General features: G+C 47.5%; 1 protein-coding gene across 1 annotated transcript; it reads left to right on the top strand.

Moving 5' to 3' along the window:
* Nucleotides 1-948: 948 nt before the first annotated feature.
* Nucleotides 949-16,256, top strand: MLYCD (malonyl-CoA decarboxylase). The gene is made up of 5 exons (XM_070399130.1): nt 949-1,495; nt 8,357-8,469; nt 9,382-9,538; nt 12,839-12,988; nt 15,003-16,256. The coding sequence occupies exons 1-5, from the start codon at nt 956-958 to the stop codon at nt 15,534-15,536; spliced, it is 1,494 nt and encodes a 497-aa protein (XP_070255231.1). The 5' UTR covers nt 949-955; the 3' UTR covers nt 15,537-16,256.
* Nucleotides 16,257-16,457: the final 201 nt, after the last annotated feature.

The raw sequence follows: 16,457 nt of genomic DNA, 5'->3' as shown, positions 1-16,457 counted from the left end.
ACCCTGTTCACAGTGGGAAGTCCACGCTGGCCCTTCTATATTATATGATTCCGCCGTTTATTTCCTTTATAGAACTTAACACGTTTAGTTTTATGTTATCGCCAGTCTCCTTCATTAGACTGAACTCCATGGGGCATGATCAGGTCTGCCTGGTTCATTATTTTATCACCGTACCTAATGTAGGACCTAGCACATACCAAGTGGGTAATAAACAGTCTGTTGAATGAATGAATGAATGAATGAATGAATGAACGAACGAACGAACGAGCGAGCGAGCGAATACTAAGGAGGGAGGAACAGGTTGGGAACCGGGCGCTCAGGAGAGCCCCATTGGCCGCACCCATGAACAGCTCGCCAGGGGCAGCCGGGGCCTGGGTTCCGAGCTCAGAGAGAAGGGCTGCAGCTCTGGGAGTCACTTGTATAATCAGACCCTGACGGCGAAATGACGGCGCCCAGGCTACCCTGACAGAGCATCACCACCGCGGAACATGGTAGTCATGCAGATTCCCCGCTCCGCCTAGCCACACTGAACCGGCATCTCTGGGACGCGCGAACAGGAATCCGCAGGCTAACACGTTCCGCGGGTGATTCCCATGCACCTGCGGTGGGAGAGTTCGGCTCTAGAGAAAGGAAGGCGCTGGCGCGGTGGGGGAAGAGCAGGGAGGGGCGGGGACGGGGACAGCGGGCGACTGGCTGCAGGTCGGAGGGGGGTTGGGGGGCGGAGAAGAGGCCCGAAGCCGCCTCCAGCCCCGCCTCCGGGCCGGGACCTTTCGTCGCACTTGGCCTCGGGCCGCGCCCCGCCCCGTCCCCACGCCCCGACGCCGCGCCCTCCGATAGGCCGCCGCCCCGCCCGTCCCTGGGCCTCGGCCAATAGGACCGGCACGCGCCGGAAGTCGGAAGCCGGAACACGGCATCAGTGGTGGCGGCGTCACCTAGGCAGCTGCCCCCCGGCGCCATGCGAGGCCTCGGGCCAGGTCTGGCGGTGCGGCGACTCCTCCCGCTGCGGTTACCCCCGCGGCCGCAGCGGCCGCCGGGTCCCCGGCTGTCGAGCCGGCCGACGGTGTCGGGCGCCCTGGACCGGGCCATGGACGAGCTGCTGCGCCGCGCCGTGCCCTTGACGCCGGTCTACGAGCTGCGGGAGAAGACGCCGGCGCCCGCCGAGGGCCAGTGCGCGGACTTCGTGAGCTTCTACGGCGGCCTGACCGAGGTGGCCGAGCGCGCCGAGCTGCTGAGCCGCCTGGCGCAGGGCTTCGGCGTGGACCACGGCCAGGTGGCCGAGCAGAGCGCCGGCGTGCTCCAGCTGCGCGAGCAGCCGCGGGAGGCGGCCGTGCTGCTGCAGGCCGAGGACCGGCTGCGCTACGCCCTGGTGCCGCGCTACCGCGGCCTCTTCCACCACATCAGCAAGCTGGACGGCGGCGTGCGCTTCCTGGTGCAGCTGCGGGCCGACCTGATCGAGGCGCAGGCCCTCAAGCTGGTGGAGGGGCCGCACGTCCGGGTAAGGCCCCGCCAGGGCCGTCCCGACCCCCTGGCGCCGGGGACAGCCCGGGTCGTGCCCTCCATTGCATCCAGGTCCGTGGGCCCGTGGCAGCCCCTCTGTAGTCCTCACTACTCCTCCAGCCCCAGACACTGCGCTTCCCCTGCCTGGAGTCTTGCACACCCCATGATGAGTCCCCAAACCCCGTCCCCTCCCTTCCCAGGCTTTCTGAATCTTAGCTCCCTCTAGTCATGTCTGGCTCCAGTCCTTACTGTGCACAGCTTGTTAGATAAGGCCATCGCCTAGTTTTAAGAGACTGGCATGCCTCCTTCATGATTAGTATGCTTCACAAAGACTTACTGTTGTAGCTGAGAGGTTTCACCTGTGTGGTATACTTGGAACGGGTACCCAACTGAGCACCAAAAAGCCTTTCTAAAAACCTGGATTGTGTCAGCACAGTTAATTGTGCAACCCATTATGTGTAAGCCGTCGTCCTAAGAAGTCCTGTGAAATACACAGAGATGACTAGAACTTGCGGTCTCCGATCTCCGAGGTCTAGAGTCTGGGTGCCTACTGGAACTTGATTCTTACTGCACAGGAGTCTGGAGACTTAGGTAGAATGTCACCTGTCTCAGAATGAAATCGTCTATCCACCCTTGAACATGTGGCTGTCTAGTATTTATCTTGTGTGAGGCTTGCTCCAGACTCCCAGGTCACCTGGTACAGGAGTTTCTGTCCTAGAATGGGAAGAGTGCTTTTCATACATTTGCTCATTTCCTCCTCAGCAAGCCATGGGGAACTGTGTCATAGATGAGGCCAGGTGCAGTGCCCAGAGTACAGAGCTGGTGAGGGAGTTAGTCTCAGTGGCTCTACAGTTGTGTACTTCATCACTACGCAGGGACTCTTGGAGTTGACCATTTTTAACTGGATCTAAAATGGGTTTGTTCTCTTAGAGTTTGCCCTTTTCTCTAAAGTGGAGGGCGGGTAAAACAATCAGTTCATTGGTAGCTTTGTTTAATTTCACTGATCAGGGGTTCAGGGTTCTCTAGTTGTGACTGTATTTACTCCTTCTAATACTTGGTGCAAGCGTCTGTCTTATCAGCAATCCCAGTGCCCATCTTTCTCTAAACCAGAGGTCAGCCTTTATTCCATTGTTGAAAAGTCATTGAGCTTCACATCCCAGAAGGATCGCATTTAGTGTCTTTCCTTTGGCATTTATGATGCACAACAAACCATCCTGGACAACGTTTCCATCTTGACGCTCCATTACTCTCTCCTCTCCAGCCATGCTGATTCTTAGATGGAAAGTTCCTGAACCCACATCCCTGTGTGATGCCTGCTTGGGAGGCCTGGTAGCATACGAGCTGCCTCCACCCTTAGCTCATTCACTCAGCTTTTCTAGCCACTCCAGCTCAAAGTGGTCTCACCCAGTTTTGAGCTTCCTGACATTATTGCGCCCCTCACTTGGATGGTATACATCAACCAAAGAATTTAGTGTTGGAATTACTTCCTCTGCTCCCAACTAGATGATCAGCTCCTTGAAAACTGGAAACCTTGTCTTAAACTTCTTGCATAGCAAAATGATGAATGAAGCATTGAGATAGACTCCTGTGTGCCCCGCCGTAAGACAAAGTCAGCACACTAATCATTGCCATTTGTCTTGATGTCAGATTGCTCCACTCACAGGGTTCTGCTCCTGGAAGGAAGCCCAGAGGGCTTGGGAGGGTTTCTGCACAGCGGAGAGAGACATCAGACATTCAGGCTGCCCTTGGCAGATTTCAGCGTGTGTTGGCCCTGGGAGGTTTTTAATGCCTCATCCTGTTCTAATCCTCTGATTCTCTGACACATTACTCAATGCGTCCCCTTGCTCTTGCCCACATGGGAAAATGCTTAGTTACCCTGCAGTGGAGAAGGAACATAGTGGCAGCTGAAAGCTGTGATGTTGAGACTTGATTTGGAAGAGAGGAGATTGCCCAGGGAAATCCAGGGCTTTGAGCACCAGGTCCTCAGATGTTCAGGCTTCCTTTATTTATTTAACCAAGCTGTCCACGCAGGTGAGGGGGAAATGTGTACCTACAGCAAAAATATATTTTTTAAAAATATATACATATTTCTACTGATTTCAGAGAAGGAGAGAGATAGAAACATTAATGATGAGAGAATCATTGATGGCTGCCTCCTGCACGCTCCACACGGGATCAAGCCCACAACCCGGGCATGTGCCCTGACCACTGAACAACACCAGCTGGGCACAAAGATATTTCTTGAACAAAGGATAAATAGTGATAGCCTGACCTTTGCCTCTGCACGTGGTGGACACATTGGGTGCAGAAACCTTTTCTAGTTTCTATCATGCCTCCTCCGTTTCTCTACCTGAATATCCTGTCCTTAGATCTAGTATGTCTGTTAGTGGCTAAACCTGGTGATTCCCTTCTTTGCTCTACATAGTTACATAAAAATTTTTTTAAATCCTTATCATTGAAATCATTCAAGTTTTTTTAATCTATAAAAATTGTCATCTGGGATCTGAAATTGTAATCTATCACCAGAGTCACTTAGTGTCCATCTTGATTCCCTTCTGTCTCATTCTGGATTTTGTCTTCAAGTTAAAGAAGGGATAGAGCTAGAACTTCTTGCTTTTAGGGACTCAGTTTTAGAAACCACCAGACGTTTGGCATGTGGTGCTGTAGGGCAGGAGTCCCAGACCCCCAGGGGCCTGTGACACTGGGGAGTGGGGAACTCTTCCACAGTTGCTCCCCATGTCAGCCCCCCTTCCTGTGTGCACACAGCAGACACCCTGTCACACAGGCATGCTACCTGCCTGGCCCCTGCTGACCTTAGGGCTTGCTAGGTAAAGTCAAGTGAACACACACTGGTTTACATGTGGGCTTTTACCCTGGAATGGATTTAACCTGAGCATTTACCCTGGAATGGATTGGTCCACTGTGTGGCTGGCATGGGTTCTCGTTTACTGGAGTCTTTAGAATAACTAGCAATGTGAGGCCAGACAGGATGCTGATTCTCAGTGTCTTTGGCCAGACAGTATAGTGGAAGAAGCACTGGGTGGGGAGACAGGAGACAGGTTCCCAATCCTGTCTTTGCCATCCACTGGTTAGAGGCACGATTTTATGTGCCTTTAGCCAAACCACTTAACTCCCTGGGCCCGCTGGTTCTGCACTGAGGTGAGAAATTCAGCTGGTGGTTGGTATGCTCAAGGTCAGCCTGCTTCTCTTCTAAGCAGTGCCCTGAGGGATATGGTGGAGCTTTACTAAAAATACGGTTTACAAATGAGGGTAGGTTTGTTAAGACCTCTGCTCTGAACAAGGGTTGTGATTATTGGAAATGTGGGAAGAATCCAGAAGACTGACACTTGCATTTCGAGTGTCGCCTAGGATGAAGAGTAAAGACATGAGGCCACATGGGTCTGTCTCTCCTTGGACAGTTTAAGTCAGACAGGTTTCTTTTCTCTCCTACGAGGATCTTAATCCTTTTTGATAAGTTCAGAGTAAGTGTCAAGTCTCTGCTGAGAAGATGCAAGTGCTACGTTGAAGAAAGTTTTTACAACCTGGCAAAGTCAAAGATCTGTGTTGTTTTCTAACATAGCAGATCCGATACACAGATGCCTCCTGAACAAAATGCCCTGTAAATTTGTAGGTGTGTGCCCAGCCCTGCTTGGAGGTGTGTGTGTGTGTGTGTGTGTGTGTGTGTGTGTGTGGAACATTGGGGGGAAGGGTTATGTGGAGGGGAGGGTGGTATGTGGTTTCTGTGTTGGTTTCTAGGCTTTTTGTTTTTCCCCAGGAACATTCCCAAAGGCCCATTTGGGTTGAAGAGTTAGATTTCTGAGATTAAATCCCCAATGAAACTGAACGGAACCCCATTATAGCAGAAGGTCTGAGTGCTGTTCAATCTGTGGGCACTAGAGGGAAGTTGGCATTTAGAAAATGAAAGGGTTTATTGATGGGTGATTTAAACATAGAAACTATGGTGAAATGAGAGGTGTGCATAGGTGGAACATAAGAGAAGGACTAAACGTGTGTCAGACACACTTAGCATCCTCACCATTGCAATGCCCAGCCCTGGTAGGCACTGTCGTACAACATTTTTTGGAGACTTATCCTGCTTTAAGTTAGTATAGTGGTCCTTGTTGGTTCTACTAAATTCTGTGCTTAGCTAGCCTTTAAAAAAGCCTTATTTGTAGGTAGGAAAGTGGGCCCCAGCCACCTGGAGTGTAGCAGCTGCGTGAGTTGGAATTGTACCTAAAATGTTGTAACTTCAGCACTATGACCCTTCCCCATAGCTTTCAGCTCCCTTCCCTCAGAGCTTCTGAGCAATGAAAAGTAACTCTTCTTCACATCAAAAATGAGGAGACCTTTATAGCCAAAGACTTCAGAGGGCAGTTGGGAGACAGCTTTTTCTCTGCTGAAAGAGTTGGCTGGCCTTCTGAACAGTCACCCGGGATAAGAAGAATTGGCAGTCCAGAAAAGACAGACCTAACACTGACTGGCATCGCCACAGTGGTCCTGGGAGCTGTATTTCTCAGTCTGGGATTGTGGATACAGGATCGCAGGATTAATGAGCAGATTTCTGCAGCAGTGATTTCTTTCCCTCCTGCTATCTGTGATTCGGTAGCCTTGCTGCAGAGGTGGCTCATCCCAGCCTGAACAGCTTCTTGTACTGTCAGAACTAAGTGGAGACATGTAACCTTTAACCCAGATTCCCGGTTCTTGTGACCAGTGTCACATTTTATAGCTGTCAATAGCCCAAAATAGAATGAAGAGACTTTTAGACGAGGAGCTTTCATCAGCCAAATCATTTCTTTAATAATTATTTCTAAATTAATACTGAAACTAGATCCAGCTTTTTCTCTTATGAATGTAATAGAGATGCCAGTACATTTTACATGAAACTGGACTAATCCGTTTCTAACCATTTAGTGCAGAGGTTCCTAACCTGGGGTCCATGAACCCCTGGGGATGATCCATAGTTGCGTTTCAAAAGGTCTATGAACCCCAGGAAATTGTATGCAAAATTTAATTAATGTGTGTGCATTTTTCTGGGGAAGGGGTTCTGGTCTTTATCACATGCTTAAGGGGATGTGAGGACTCCAGGAAGATTAAGAACCATTGAAGCCAAATGCAGTAAATACAGTTTCATAAGGAGCCGTTCTGTATTGCCTGGCAAATGACATCTCATATCCTCCCTTCCTTCTACTTCTTAATCCCCAATTCTCCAGCTTTTCTTCTCTTTTTCATTTGATATCAAACTGTTAGCCATCTTCCACATGGGCGGCCCCACTGAATGCTTTGGGAACTAGAGGAATGAATTGGAAATGATCGGTGCCTTTTCAGAGCTTGGAGCCAAGTAATGGAGACTAGATTGTGGAATTAATCAATAGTTAAAAGGAATTGCAAAGGTAATCTGGTCCAACTGCCTATCAGATGCTTAAATCCTTTTTTATTTTTTAAATATATATATTTTTATTAATTTCAGAAAGGAAGGGAGAGAGAGAAATAGAAACATCAATGATGAGAGAAAATCATTGATTGGCTGCCTCCTGCACACCCACCCCGGGGATCAAGCCCAAAACCCAGGCATATGCCCCAACCAGGAGTTGAACCGTGACCTCCTGGTTCATAGGTCGATGCTCAACCACTGAGCCATGCCGGCTGGGCTAAATGCTTTTTTTTTTTTAATTCTCACCTGAGGATATGTTTCTTGATTTTTAGAGAGAGAGGAAAGGAGAGAGAGAGAGGAAAGGAGAGAGAGAGAGAGAGAGAGAGAGACAGACATTAATTGGTTGCTTCCTATATGCACCCTGACCTGGGATTGAACCTGCAAGCTTTGGTGTATGGGATGACACTCCAACCAATTGAGCCACCCAACCAGGGCGCTTAAATCCTTTTTAAAACAGCTCCATCACATTGTCGACCCTGTGCTTGGTCACTTCCGTGGGGAGATTCACACTCCTAGGAGGACATCTGTGGACAGCCCTAGCTATTCAAAAGCTCTTTAAGTTCAGTTTGAGTCTGACTCTGTGTCTCCCCAGTTGGTCCTAGATTTACCCCCTCCCCCACCACTCTGGCTATAGAAAGCTTCCTGCTGTTACAGGTTCAGTGTGGTCACAGCAGGCTAATCTGAGACGGGTCTGCTCCTGTCCTTTCCTTACGCACCTCTTGTTCCAATCTTGCTTGGGAGGTTTCAGTGAAAATTATCTTCAGTAGTAAAGTTGACTCAGTTTTCAGAAATAGATCGGATATAAGTAAGTGAAGTAAAATTAGAATAATTTCATCAAATCTGAATGCATTGATTGTCAGATACAATATTATTTTATGTCCCATTAAGGGGGGAAAATGCTATCAGTTAAATTGTGCCCTGCCCTCTTTTGAAAGATGCATCCTGACCTGAGAGATGTTAAAGTATGAAAATGCGCATCTTAGAGTTGATGAAATAGGGTACCTGGACCCAGTGCCTGCTTCTCCTAGGAAACGAGGAATGATGCTTTGGCTTATCAGAAACTTCCTGAGGGCATGGGACTGGAGCTCTGTGCTGCCTGCGTTAGTGCCTCCCTTACGGTACACCACTCACTGTTCTGCTAACTGGCTTTAGTTGTGTTCACTATGGAATCAATTGGAGCATATTATTTGATTTGGGAAAGTTAATTCAAGTTGACTGCTCCCATTCAGCTATCTTACAGATTGAAGTGAAGCGCTGCATTCGGTGTAACTTGGTTGAGGTCAGAGGGCAGTAGTGCTGTCTCAGAAAAGGCCGTTTAGAGAAGCATCTTGCGGTCTCCTTTGAGCCTGTGTTTCGTGTTTTAGTTCACTGTGCTGGTGACAGTGCAGAGATGGGCTTGGGAAAGCTGACACTTTCTCTTCTTTTCAGGAAATGAATGGTGTGCTGAAAGGCATGCTCACGGAGTGGTTTTCTTCGGGATTCCTAAACCTCGAACGCGTGACCTGGCATTCGCCATGTGAAGTGCTTCAGAAAATCAGTGAGTAAGTACTCAGCTTGTCACGTTTCTTATATCTTAGCTGAAAGCCAGTCTCCATTCACATGTACATTTTGTTCCAACCCTATAAAACCCAAACACAAATGTGGCTGTCCCCGCAGGTGACATGCAGGGTCTCATTTATGTCCTCGTATTTAAAGCACAGGGACCCCCTTTTCTCCAGACCCCATTATCAGAGCTGTATGAATTCACTGGACCGAGTATTTGCATTAATCTAAACAGCATCTATCTCATCATTAAAATTTCTCCCTGGGATAAAAACCTCTAAATTAACAATATTGAACATAATTCCAACATGTCAAAGACACAATAAAATGCAGCCTAATATGTCATGGTTGTTCTCACAAATGGGCAGCTCTTCCCGCCTCGGGATCTTCACACTTCGTGCTGCCTTACATGATCTAAGGTTTGGAAAATGTTGTACTATTTGAGCTGTAACCGACTCGAGACACTGTTGCCATTGCACATGTTGAAGACAGAACAGTGGGTGGCTGAGGTTGCTAGTCAAAGGGAACCAAGAGACCTGTGTTTGCAACATTGACTTCAAACTGCAGATTCAAAGGAAATAAAAGACATAGCATGTTCAACGCCTAAGCATCTGGTTAGTTTCTGCGTTACAATCTGCTGCATAACTGCTTCCCAGGGACCTCGCAAACTAATCTTCACACCGGGTATTAAAAATTAGAGCACAGTTTTGCGTGTAAAGTGGTCATTAATTGTAGTTCCTTTTAGTCTGCTGTTTCACATTAAAATAATTTTCTTTAAATTTTCCTGAAGAGGCTATTGAAGCTATATTTAAAGGATTTATTTGACTTTAGTGAGTAATATGAATCAGAATCAGCAATGATTATTTAACTTATAATTGAACATTTGTCTTACCTCATTACAATCTTATCAGGTCTGAGGCTGTGCACCCTGTAAAGAATTGGATGGATATAAAACAACGTGTCGGACCATACAGAAGATGTTACTTCTTTTCTCACTGTTCCACCCCCGAGGAGCCCCTGGTGGTCTTGCATGTGGCACTGACCAGTGACATCTCCAGCAACATTCAGGTACCTGCGGGCGTAAATTCAGGGCAGGCAGGCATCCTACGGAGCCCTTAAGGTTTTTAAACTTGGTTTTATGCCCTTTTTCAGAAGCTTTAGGCTTTTGTGGATTTTTGAATTGCTGGATAAAACCTCTAATTTAGTAGCTACAGAATGTAGATGGGTAGTATGTAGACAGTTTTGAAATAAGGACAGCATTCATCTGGGTCTACTGACTTGGAGTTGAGACAGGGTTGAAGTCTATTACAGAACATCTTTGGGGCAGAAAAGAGTTGTGAGGGCAGAAGAGAAGGAAGGGGGCATGGTTCATCTTTTCAGCATTTGTTAAGTGCCTGTGGGTAGTTTTAAACAACATGTGATTAAAAAAGAGACTCAGTGCTGTGTGTCTGATACAGGCCTAGAACTCTGCCAGGTCTGTTCATCAAATGGAGGTGATGGGGGCCATGTTTGACAGACACTGCCTGCGGCAAGCTTGGCTTCTCCTTAAGGAGTGGGCGAGAATGTCTGAGACATTCCTGCAGACGCATGGGGGCAGAAGAACCAGTGTGGGGACTGGGAATCGAGCAGATCTCGACGAAGTAAAGACAGGTGAGGGAAGGTAGGGACACCTGGATCACAGCGGGTTTGCTTAGACCAGGAGGCTGTGGTGGGCAAAGGCTTTGGCATGGAAATGGCCTGTTCGGAAGCTGGAGAGACGATACCAGGTCACAGGATGGGCCCTCTGGGTGGCATTTCTAGTATCAGAAGGTAGAGAAATTGAGCAGGCAAATGAGCAGGTGTTCTTGATCACCAGGGAGAAGTTCCTTAGGATTTTGTGTTTTAAAGAGTTGGCATACTCTCACACCAGAATTATTACTAGCTCTCTGAGGACAGTTTGGTGATATCTATTAAAATATAAAATGTGCAATGGGGGGATAAGGACACATATGTAATACCTTAATCAATGAAAAAAAATTTTTTTTAAATAAAAAAAAAAAAAAACTCCCCAGAAAAAAAAAAAAAGAATAAAACTCCAGTCTTTCCCTGGGTGAGGGTCAGTTGCCTCACATCAGGAAATTGGGGAAGAGATCTGGGGATTCTTTTCAAATAAACTTTCAACCAGTCTTCCTTAAAAAAAAAATGTCACTCTCAGGAATTTATCCTGGGGAGATACTCAGATGTAAGAGTGCAGGTGGTTTCGGCATTGTACAGTGTTGAAAGGCTGGAAATGATGACCGCTCCACCTGTAGAGGGTGCGTTAGAGACATGATGGCATATCCATCTGGTACATCCTCATGCATGGGACATTCCTGCAGGCGCATGGGGGCAGAAGAGTGTATTTAGGTACTGATTTCGTTTTCTGTTTTTGACATGGAAAGCCAACATTGACAAACTAGTGCATAGAAAAACCAGCTTACAGAATAGCGTGTGCAGTATGATCTTATTTATAATATTGATTGAGCATTTGCTCAGTGTCTGTCAGCCCTCGAAGCACTTTCCATGCATTACTGCTCACAGCACTCTGTGAGTTAGGTATTTCTAGTATTATCAATGATTGTCCTTGTTTTAGACCTAAGAAAACTGAGGCTTAGGAGAACTTTAGTCATTTGCCTGTGATGATAGAATAATTAAGGGTGGGATTGGGATTCTAGCCAAAGCCCTTAGGGCAGCCACCATGTGTGTGTGTGTGTGTGTGTGTGTCTGTGTGTGTGTGTGTGTGTGTGTGTAATTGAGCATCTGGGCCTGTGAGAGAATTACGTGAATACACAGTTTTGTGTTGTATACCTACCTATAGCCAAGGAGACAGGCCTGGAAAGTTCTGTTCATCAAATGGCTAACAGCAGGACTTGGTGTTAGGTTTTGGAGTAATTTGCGATTCCTTTTTTGTGTATTTATTTTTGCCTCTTGCACACTATGTGTATCTCATTTGTATAACCAAAGAAAGATTCACTTTTATTTTGAAAACTTTAAAAAAGGAGTTGCCGGAAATTTTTGAATAAGGAACCACAAGGTAACCTACAGAATTCTTGAAAAGCAAAGTAAATAAATCACCAAGATGAAGATTAATAATGATGGAAAGTGAGGTCTGTCCTTTGTAGCACGGGTGTAGGAGAGAGGCCTGGCCTCAGCCCCAGGAGGTGGCACTGCCTGTTTCACTGTCTACCCCACTTTCCTACGGCCGCAGTTCTTACCTTTTCAGGAGTCACAGAAAAGACTCTTTGAGCATCTGAAGGGGATGAAAGCCAAGGACATTTCCCCAGGGACATAGTGCAAACCTGCACATTCCATCCAGAATTTCAGAAAATTTGTGGACTCCCAGGCCTCATCATGGGCTCTAGGTCAACCACCCCCAACTTTAGGAATCAAATGTAGCTGATGGAAGTTAGAGTAGTGTAACTGTGTTCAGAAGCAAGCTGGTGCCTTCATCAAAGCAAACTAAAAGGTAACCACCCGCTATTCCACTATTGTCAAGTGACCTGCAGAGTATTAGGGTTCAAAAAACAACGTAGTCAAAACTCAAAGCTAATAAAATCAGACGTGGCAAGTCATATCTCATATTTGTTCAAGGAAAAACAAGAATGTGGCACAAAATAAAAAAGGTGCATAGCCCTACCAGGTTCGGCTCAGTGGGTAGAGCGTCGACCTTTGGACTGAAAGGCCCTGGGTTCTGTTTCAGTCAAGGGCACATACTTGGGTTGCTGGCTCGGTCCCTAGTAGGGAGTGTGCAGGAGGCAGCCAATCAATGATTCTCTCTTATCATTGATGTTTCTATCTCTCCCTTCTCTGAAATCAATAAAATATATATTTTTTTAAAAGGTACATAGAAAAGTCAGGAAAAGGTAAATTTCTTGAAAGACAAAGTATATAGGACTCACTGGTCTCTTGAGAGATGGAAAACACTATAGTTCCGAGAAAGGAGTGCAAATAACTAAAGCGGGGAGCAAGCAGGCCTTACAGAAAGGGGCAGGTGGCCTAGACGAAGGGTCGGTGTTCTCTCTGGGTGTTGAAGGGGAGCAGATTAATCACATTTCAGTTTGCACAGCGGCCTGAAAAGGACAAAAAGGACATAAATTGCTATTCAACAAGGTTTGCACGAGACTTTCAAGGAGAGCGAAATGACGTGACATTGAGCACACAACCCAGGGAAGTTGTGCCGTTGCCACCTTCAGGGAGATACCAGACCAGATTTCAGGAGTGTTTAGTCTTCAGAGCCTGGTCCTTGAGGGGGACACCCTGAGAGGATGTCTCATGGCCGGAAGTGAACGGGTGAGGTGCAGGATGTGAGAGCATCCAAGCCCGCTCACCACCATCATTCGTGTTTTGCAGTCAATCGTGAAGGAGTGTCCTCCGGCAGAAACAGAGGAGAAGAACAAAATCGCCGCCGCCATATTTTATTCCATCAGTCTGACCCAGCAAGGCCTGCAGGGGGTGGAGCTGGGGACCTTCCTCATAAAGCGCGTGGTGAAGGAGCTGCAGGTGAGTGAGGCGCCCCGGCTGCAGTGCCGTCAGTGACCAGGTCCTAGGATTGGTGATGGGCAAGGGATGCGATATGAGCTGGGGGTAAGGAAGAGGGTTTAGCAAAGTGCCAGAGGCACTTCCTGGGAGCCCTGAAACCACTCAGGGGAGGAGAAAATGGTGTCAAGAAACGAGCTTCTTCCTTGGCCACAAATGCAGATGTGTTCTGAGGACATCAGCTTCTCAGGGATTTGGATTCTGATTTGCACGTGTTGTCGCAGCATAATCAATAGGAGTGCCGCCTTCCACTCTCACCTGTCCCAGTTTGGATGATACATTGTATGGTCATTCTAGCCACACCTGACTGTGCCCACCCACCCTCACCCACTCTCCAGGCTTCTGACCCCTGAGGTTTCATCAGCTTGGGCTTTCTCATCGTTAGAGGGAGTGTCGAGGTTAGACCAGACAGCTTACAAAAGACTGGCTTTTAAAAATACTTTAACCATCCTACAGCAGCACTGTTCAGGTTCACTCTGGGTCTAGGCTTTTTAAAACTGTCTCATCAGGGGCTAGGGTAAACTATAATGAGTAGAATCTAATTATTAGGTAAAATAATTGGACTGTTAATAATTGGCTCTGAGAGTGATGTTCTCCGCTTTGGGTAGTTTCAACACAGCTGCAACCCAAGTTCTTCCTTAGAGACGGAGTGGAATTAAAATGTGTATGTGCTTCGTATTAAATTCATAATCAATTTTAAATCTGAGGACTCAGATGCATATCAGCTTCATTAGAATCACTCTGTCTCTTTTCCCCAGAGGTGGTAAGAAGCCACGTCTAATTAATATCAACTTCTTTCTTTCTTCTTTGCTGAAGGTGTAAATGAATGGGGCAGGAAGAGGGTGACTTTGTAAGACAGGCGATCAAAGGGGGCAGAATCCGGGGTCCTGGGGACTCACCCACAGGCTCTGTTTCTCAGTCAGAGTGAGCCCCTCGGCCCAGGAGCTATCCTGACGGTTGGCTGCTCAGCCACCACTTGGCTCTGCGCCGGAGAGTCATCAGAGAGGATCTCAAGGAAGCGTATCCCCTCGTGCACAGGAGTGCTCGTCGGGGCTCTGCCAGCAAACACTAACAGCCACTTCAATGCCCGGTGACAGCGTGGTTAGGAAAGTAATGCGATAGTCTCACCTTTGGATATTCTGTTGTTTAAATTGTTTTTGAATTGTAATGATAATGAGAAAATGGTCATGATATAGGTTCATAAAGCAGGATATAAAATAACAGTCTTACCCATGTGAAAATTGCCTAGAGAAAGACCAGGAGTTATACTCTGTCTATTGAGAGTGGTTGTCTCAGAGTGTTATGGTTTTCTTTGCTTCTGTCAGAAATCTTTAAAAATTTTTTCTGTAGTGAGCATATATATTACATTTATAAACCAGAAATACTGGATTTTTTAAAATGATCATTGAGATCTCTGTAATTTGAATAATAATGACTGACCTGTATGGCTGATGTGGAAAAAGACCCATTGCCTCCCCTTCTATCCCATCCTGCACCTACTGTGGTATAGCTGGGAAATCAGTTATTTATTCAACGAACAGTCACTGGGTACTGTGTGCCAAGCACCAAACCAGATTGTGTGGCTGCACAGATATCTATGGGTGGAGAATGTATGCCAGAAAGACACACTCTACAGTCAGAAGACTGTACACCAGGTCCCACTTCGCAGCATGGCTCTGATTTCCCGCCGTTCCCCGACTTGCCACCCTCTCCATGGTGCAGATGGAGACACCACCTAAAGGCTTGCCTGGGGGCTCAGGATGCCTCCAGGGCCTGGCCCACGTCAGATGCATAATGTTCTTTGAAAGAAGAAAGTCAGTGCATATCAAACGTCACTTTGTAAGCCACACAGCATACCCAGGCTAATGGTACATAAATGATAAATGGACAGGTACTTCTGGGTCAGTGACACCCCTGCTGAATTCTCTTTGTGTGTGTGTTCTCTCCACCTCCTTTCCCCACCCTACGTGCCTTACAGAAAGAGTTTCCTCACCTTGGGACATTTTCAAGTCTGTCTCCTATCCCTGGCTTCACCAAATGGCTCCTGGGGCTTCTGAACTCACAAGCAAAGGATCATGGGAGGAGTGAGTTATTTACAGATTCTGAGTATAAAGAAATCTCTGCGGTCACAGGGTGTCCCCTTAATGAGACCCTCAAGGCCCTTCTCAGCAGTAACGAGTGGGTGACGTCCGAGAAGCTGGCCAAGGCGCTCCAGGCCCCCTTGATGAGGCTCTGTGCCTGGTACTTGTATGGAGAGAAGCACCGGGGCTACGCCCTGAACCCCGTGGCAAACTTCCACCTGCAGAACGGGGCTGTGATGTGGCGCATCAACTGGATGGCAGACCTCAGCTTCAAGGGCATCACTGGCTCGTGTGGCATGATGGTCAACTACCGGTACTTCCTGGAGGAGACGGCCACCAACAGCACCTCCTACCTCGGCTCAAAGAACATCAAGGCTTCTGAGCAGGTCCTCAACCTGGTGGCCCAGTTCCAGAAGAACAGCAAACTTTAAACCTTGCCTGAAGCAGATGTAACGTCCCGGCTCGGAAAAGGATAATTTTCTGGGGGGGTCGGGTGGTGGTGGTGATGATGTATCAAAAGGGAAGAACTCTTTTAGTAAAGCGAAGTGACACTGTGTTCTCTTGCCCACAGCAGGGTGACACTGGCAGGCCGGGCCCTAACTTCCATGATGCAAGGAAAGGTACGGGCCCTGACTGAGACGGTGGCAGGTACAGGTGGACACAGACTGGGCGGGGATGCAGTGCTTTCTCCCAAAGATTCTCTTGTTGCCTTTGGCCTGGCTCCCTGCCCAGGGTCGGTGCTGTGGCACCTGTGGCTTCAGAAAGCTTTGGAGCCTCTGCCGGCTGTCATCCCAGGTGGATCGGTCAGCCTCCCAAGGATGCAGGCACATGGCCCCGGTGAGAGCAGGTTTTTCTTTAAGCTTAGAACATAATTCAGCCATGGTGACTTGAGCCATTGCTCTCCACTCTTGGCAAAGGGACAGAGGGCTATGCTGCAACTTACTAGTTATATTTTGGAGATTGAAAATGTATGGAAAGGTTCATGACTTTGCACAGAGTTTACTAAGTTAAATCACTGAACACCAAAGGTGGTGTTGCTTAGGGCTTAAAATCAGTTATGGACTTTACAATTTTTAGTGATTCAAGTTCATAATGAACTTAATAGTAAAGAACATGTTTGTTCTGCAAAGCATTAAACACATTTAAGATCACATGGTGGTTGTCTTTGAGATCTGAGACCTTAAAGCTAGAATCAGCTCTGAAATGTCAGCTGCGCCTTTGGTCCCCAGCCAGCCCGTTGGCATGTTTGGGGGCTGCATGAAGAGGCCCTAGTGTGTGGCCTTCATCAGAGATGTAGAGAGAAATGATACCATGGTTACAGGATGGAGGGCAGGTGTGTGTGTCTGCATGGC

The sequence above is a fragment of the Myotis yumanensis genome, unplaced genomic scaffold (genome assembly GCF_028538775.1).
Source record: "Myotis yumanensis isolate MYYU_CA2020_CCGP unplaced genomic scaffold, mMyoYum1.0.hap1 SCAF_18, whole genome shotgun sequence".
Lineage (NCBI taxonomy): Eukaryota > Metazoa > Chordata > Mammalia > Chiroptera > Vespertilionidae > Myotis > Myotis yumanensis.
This window is presented reverse-complemented; position numbering and strand designations above follow the sequence as displayed.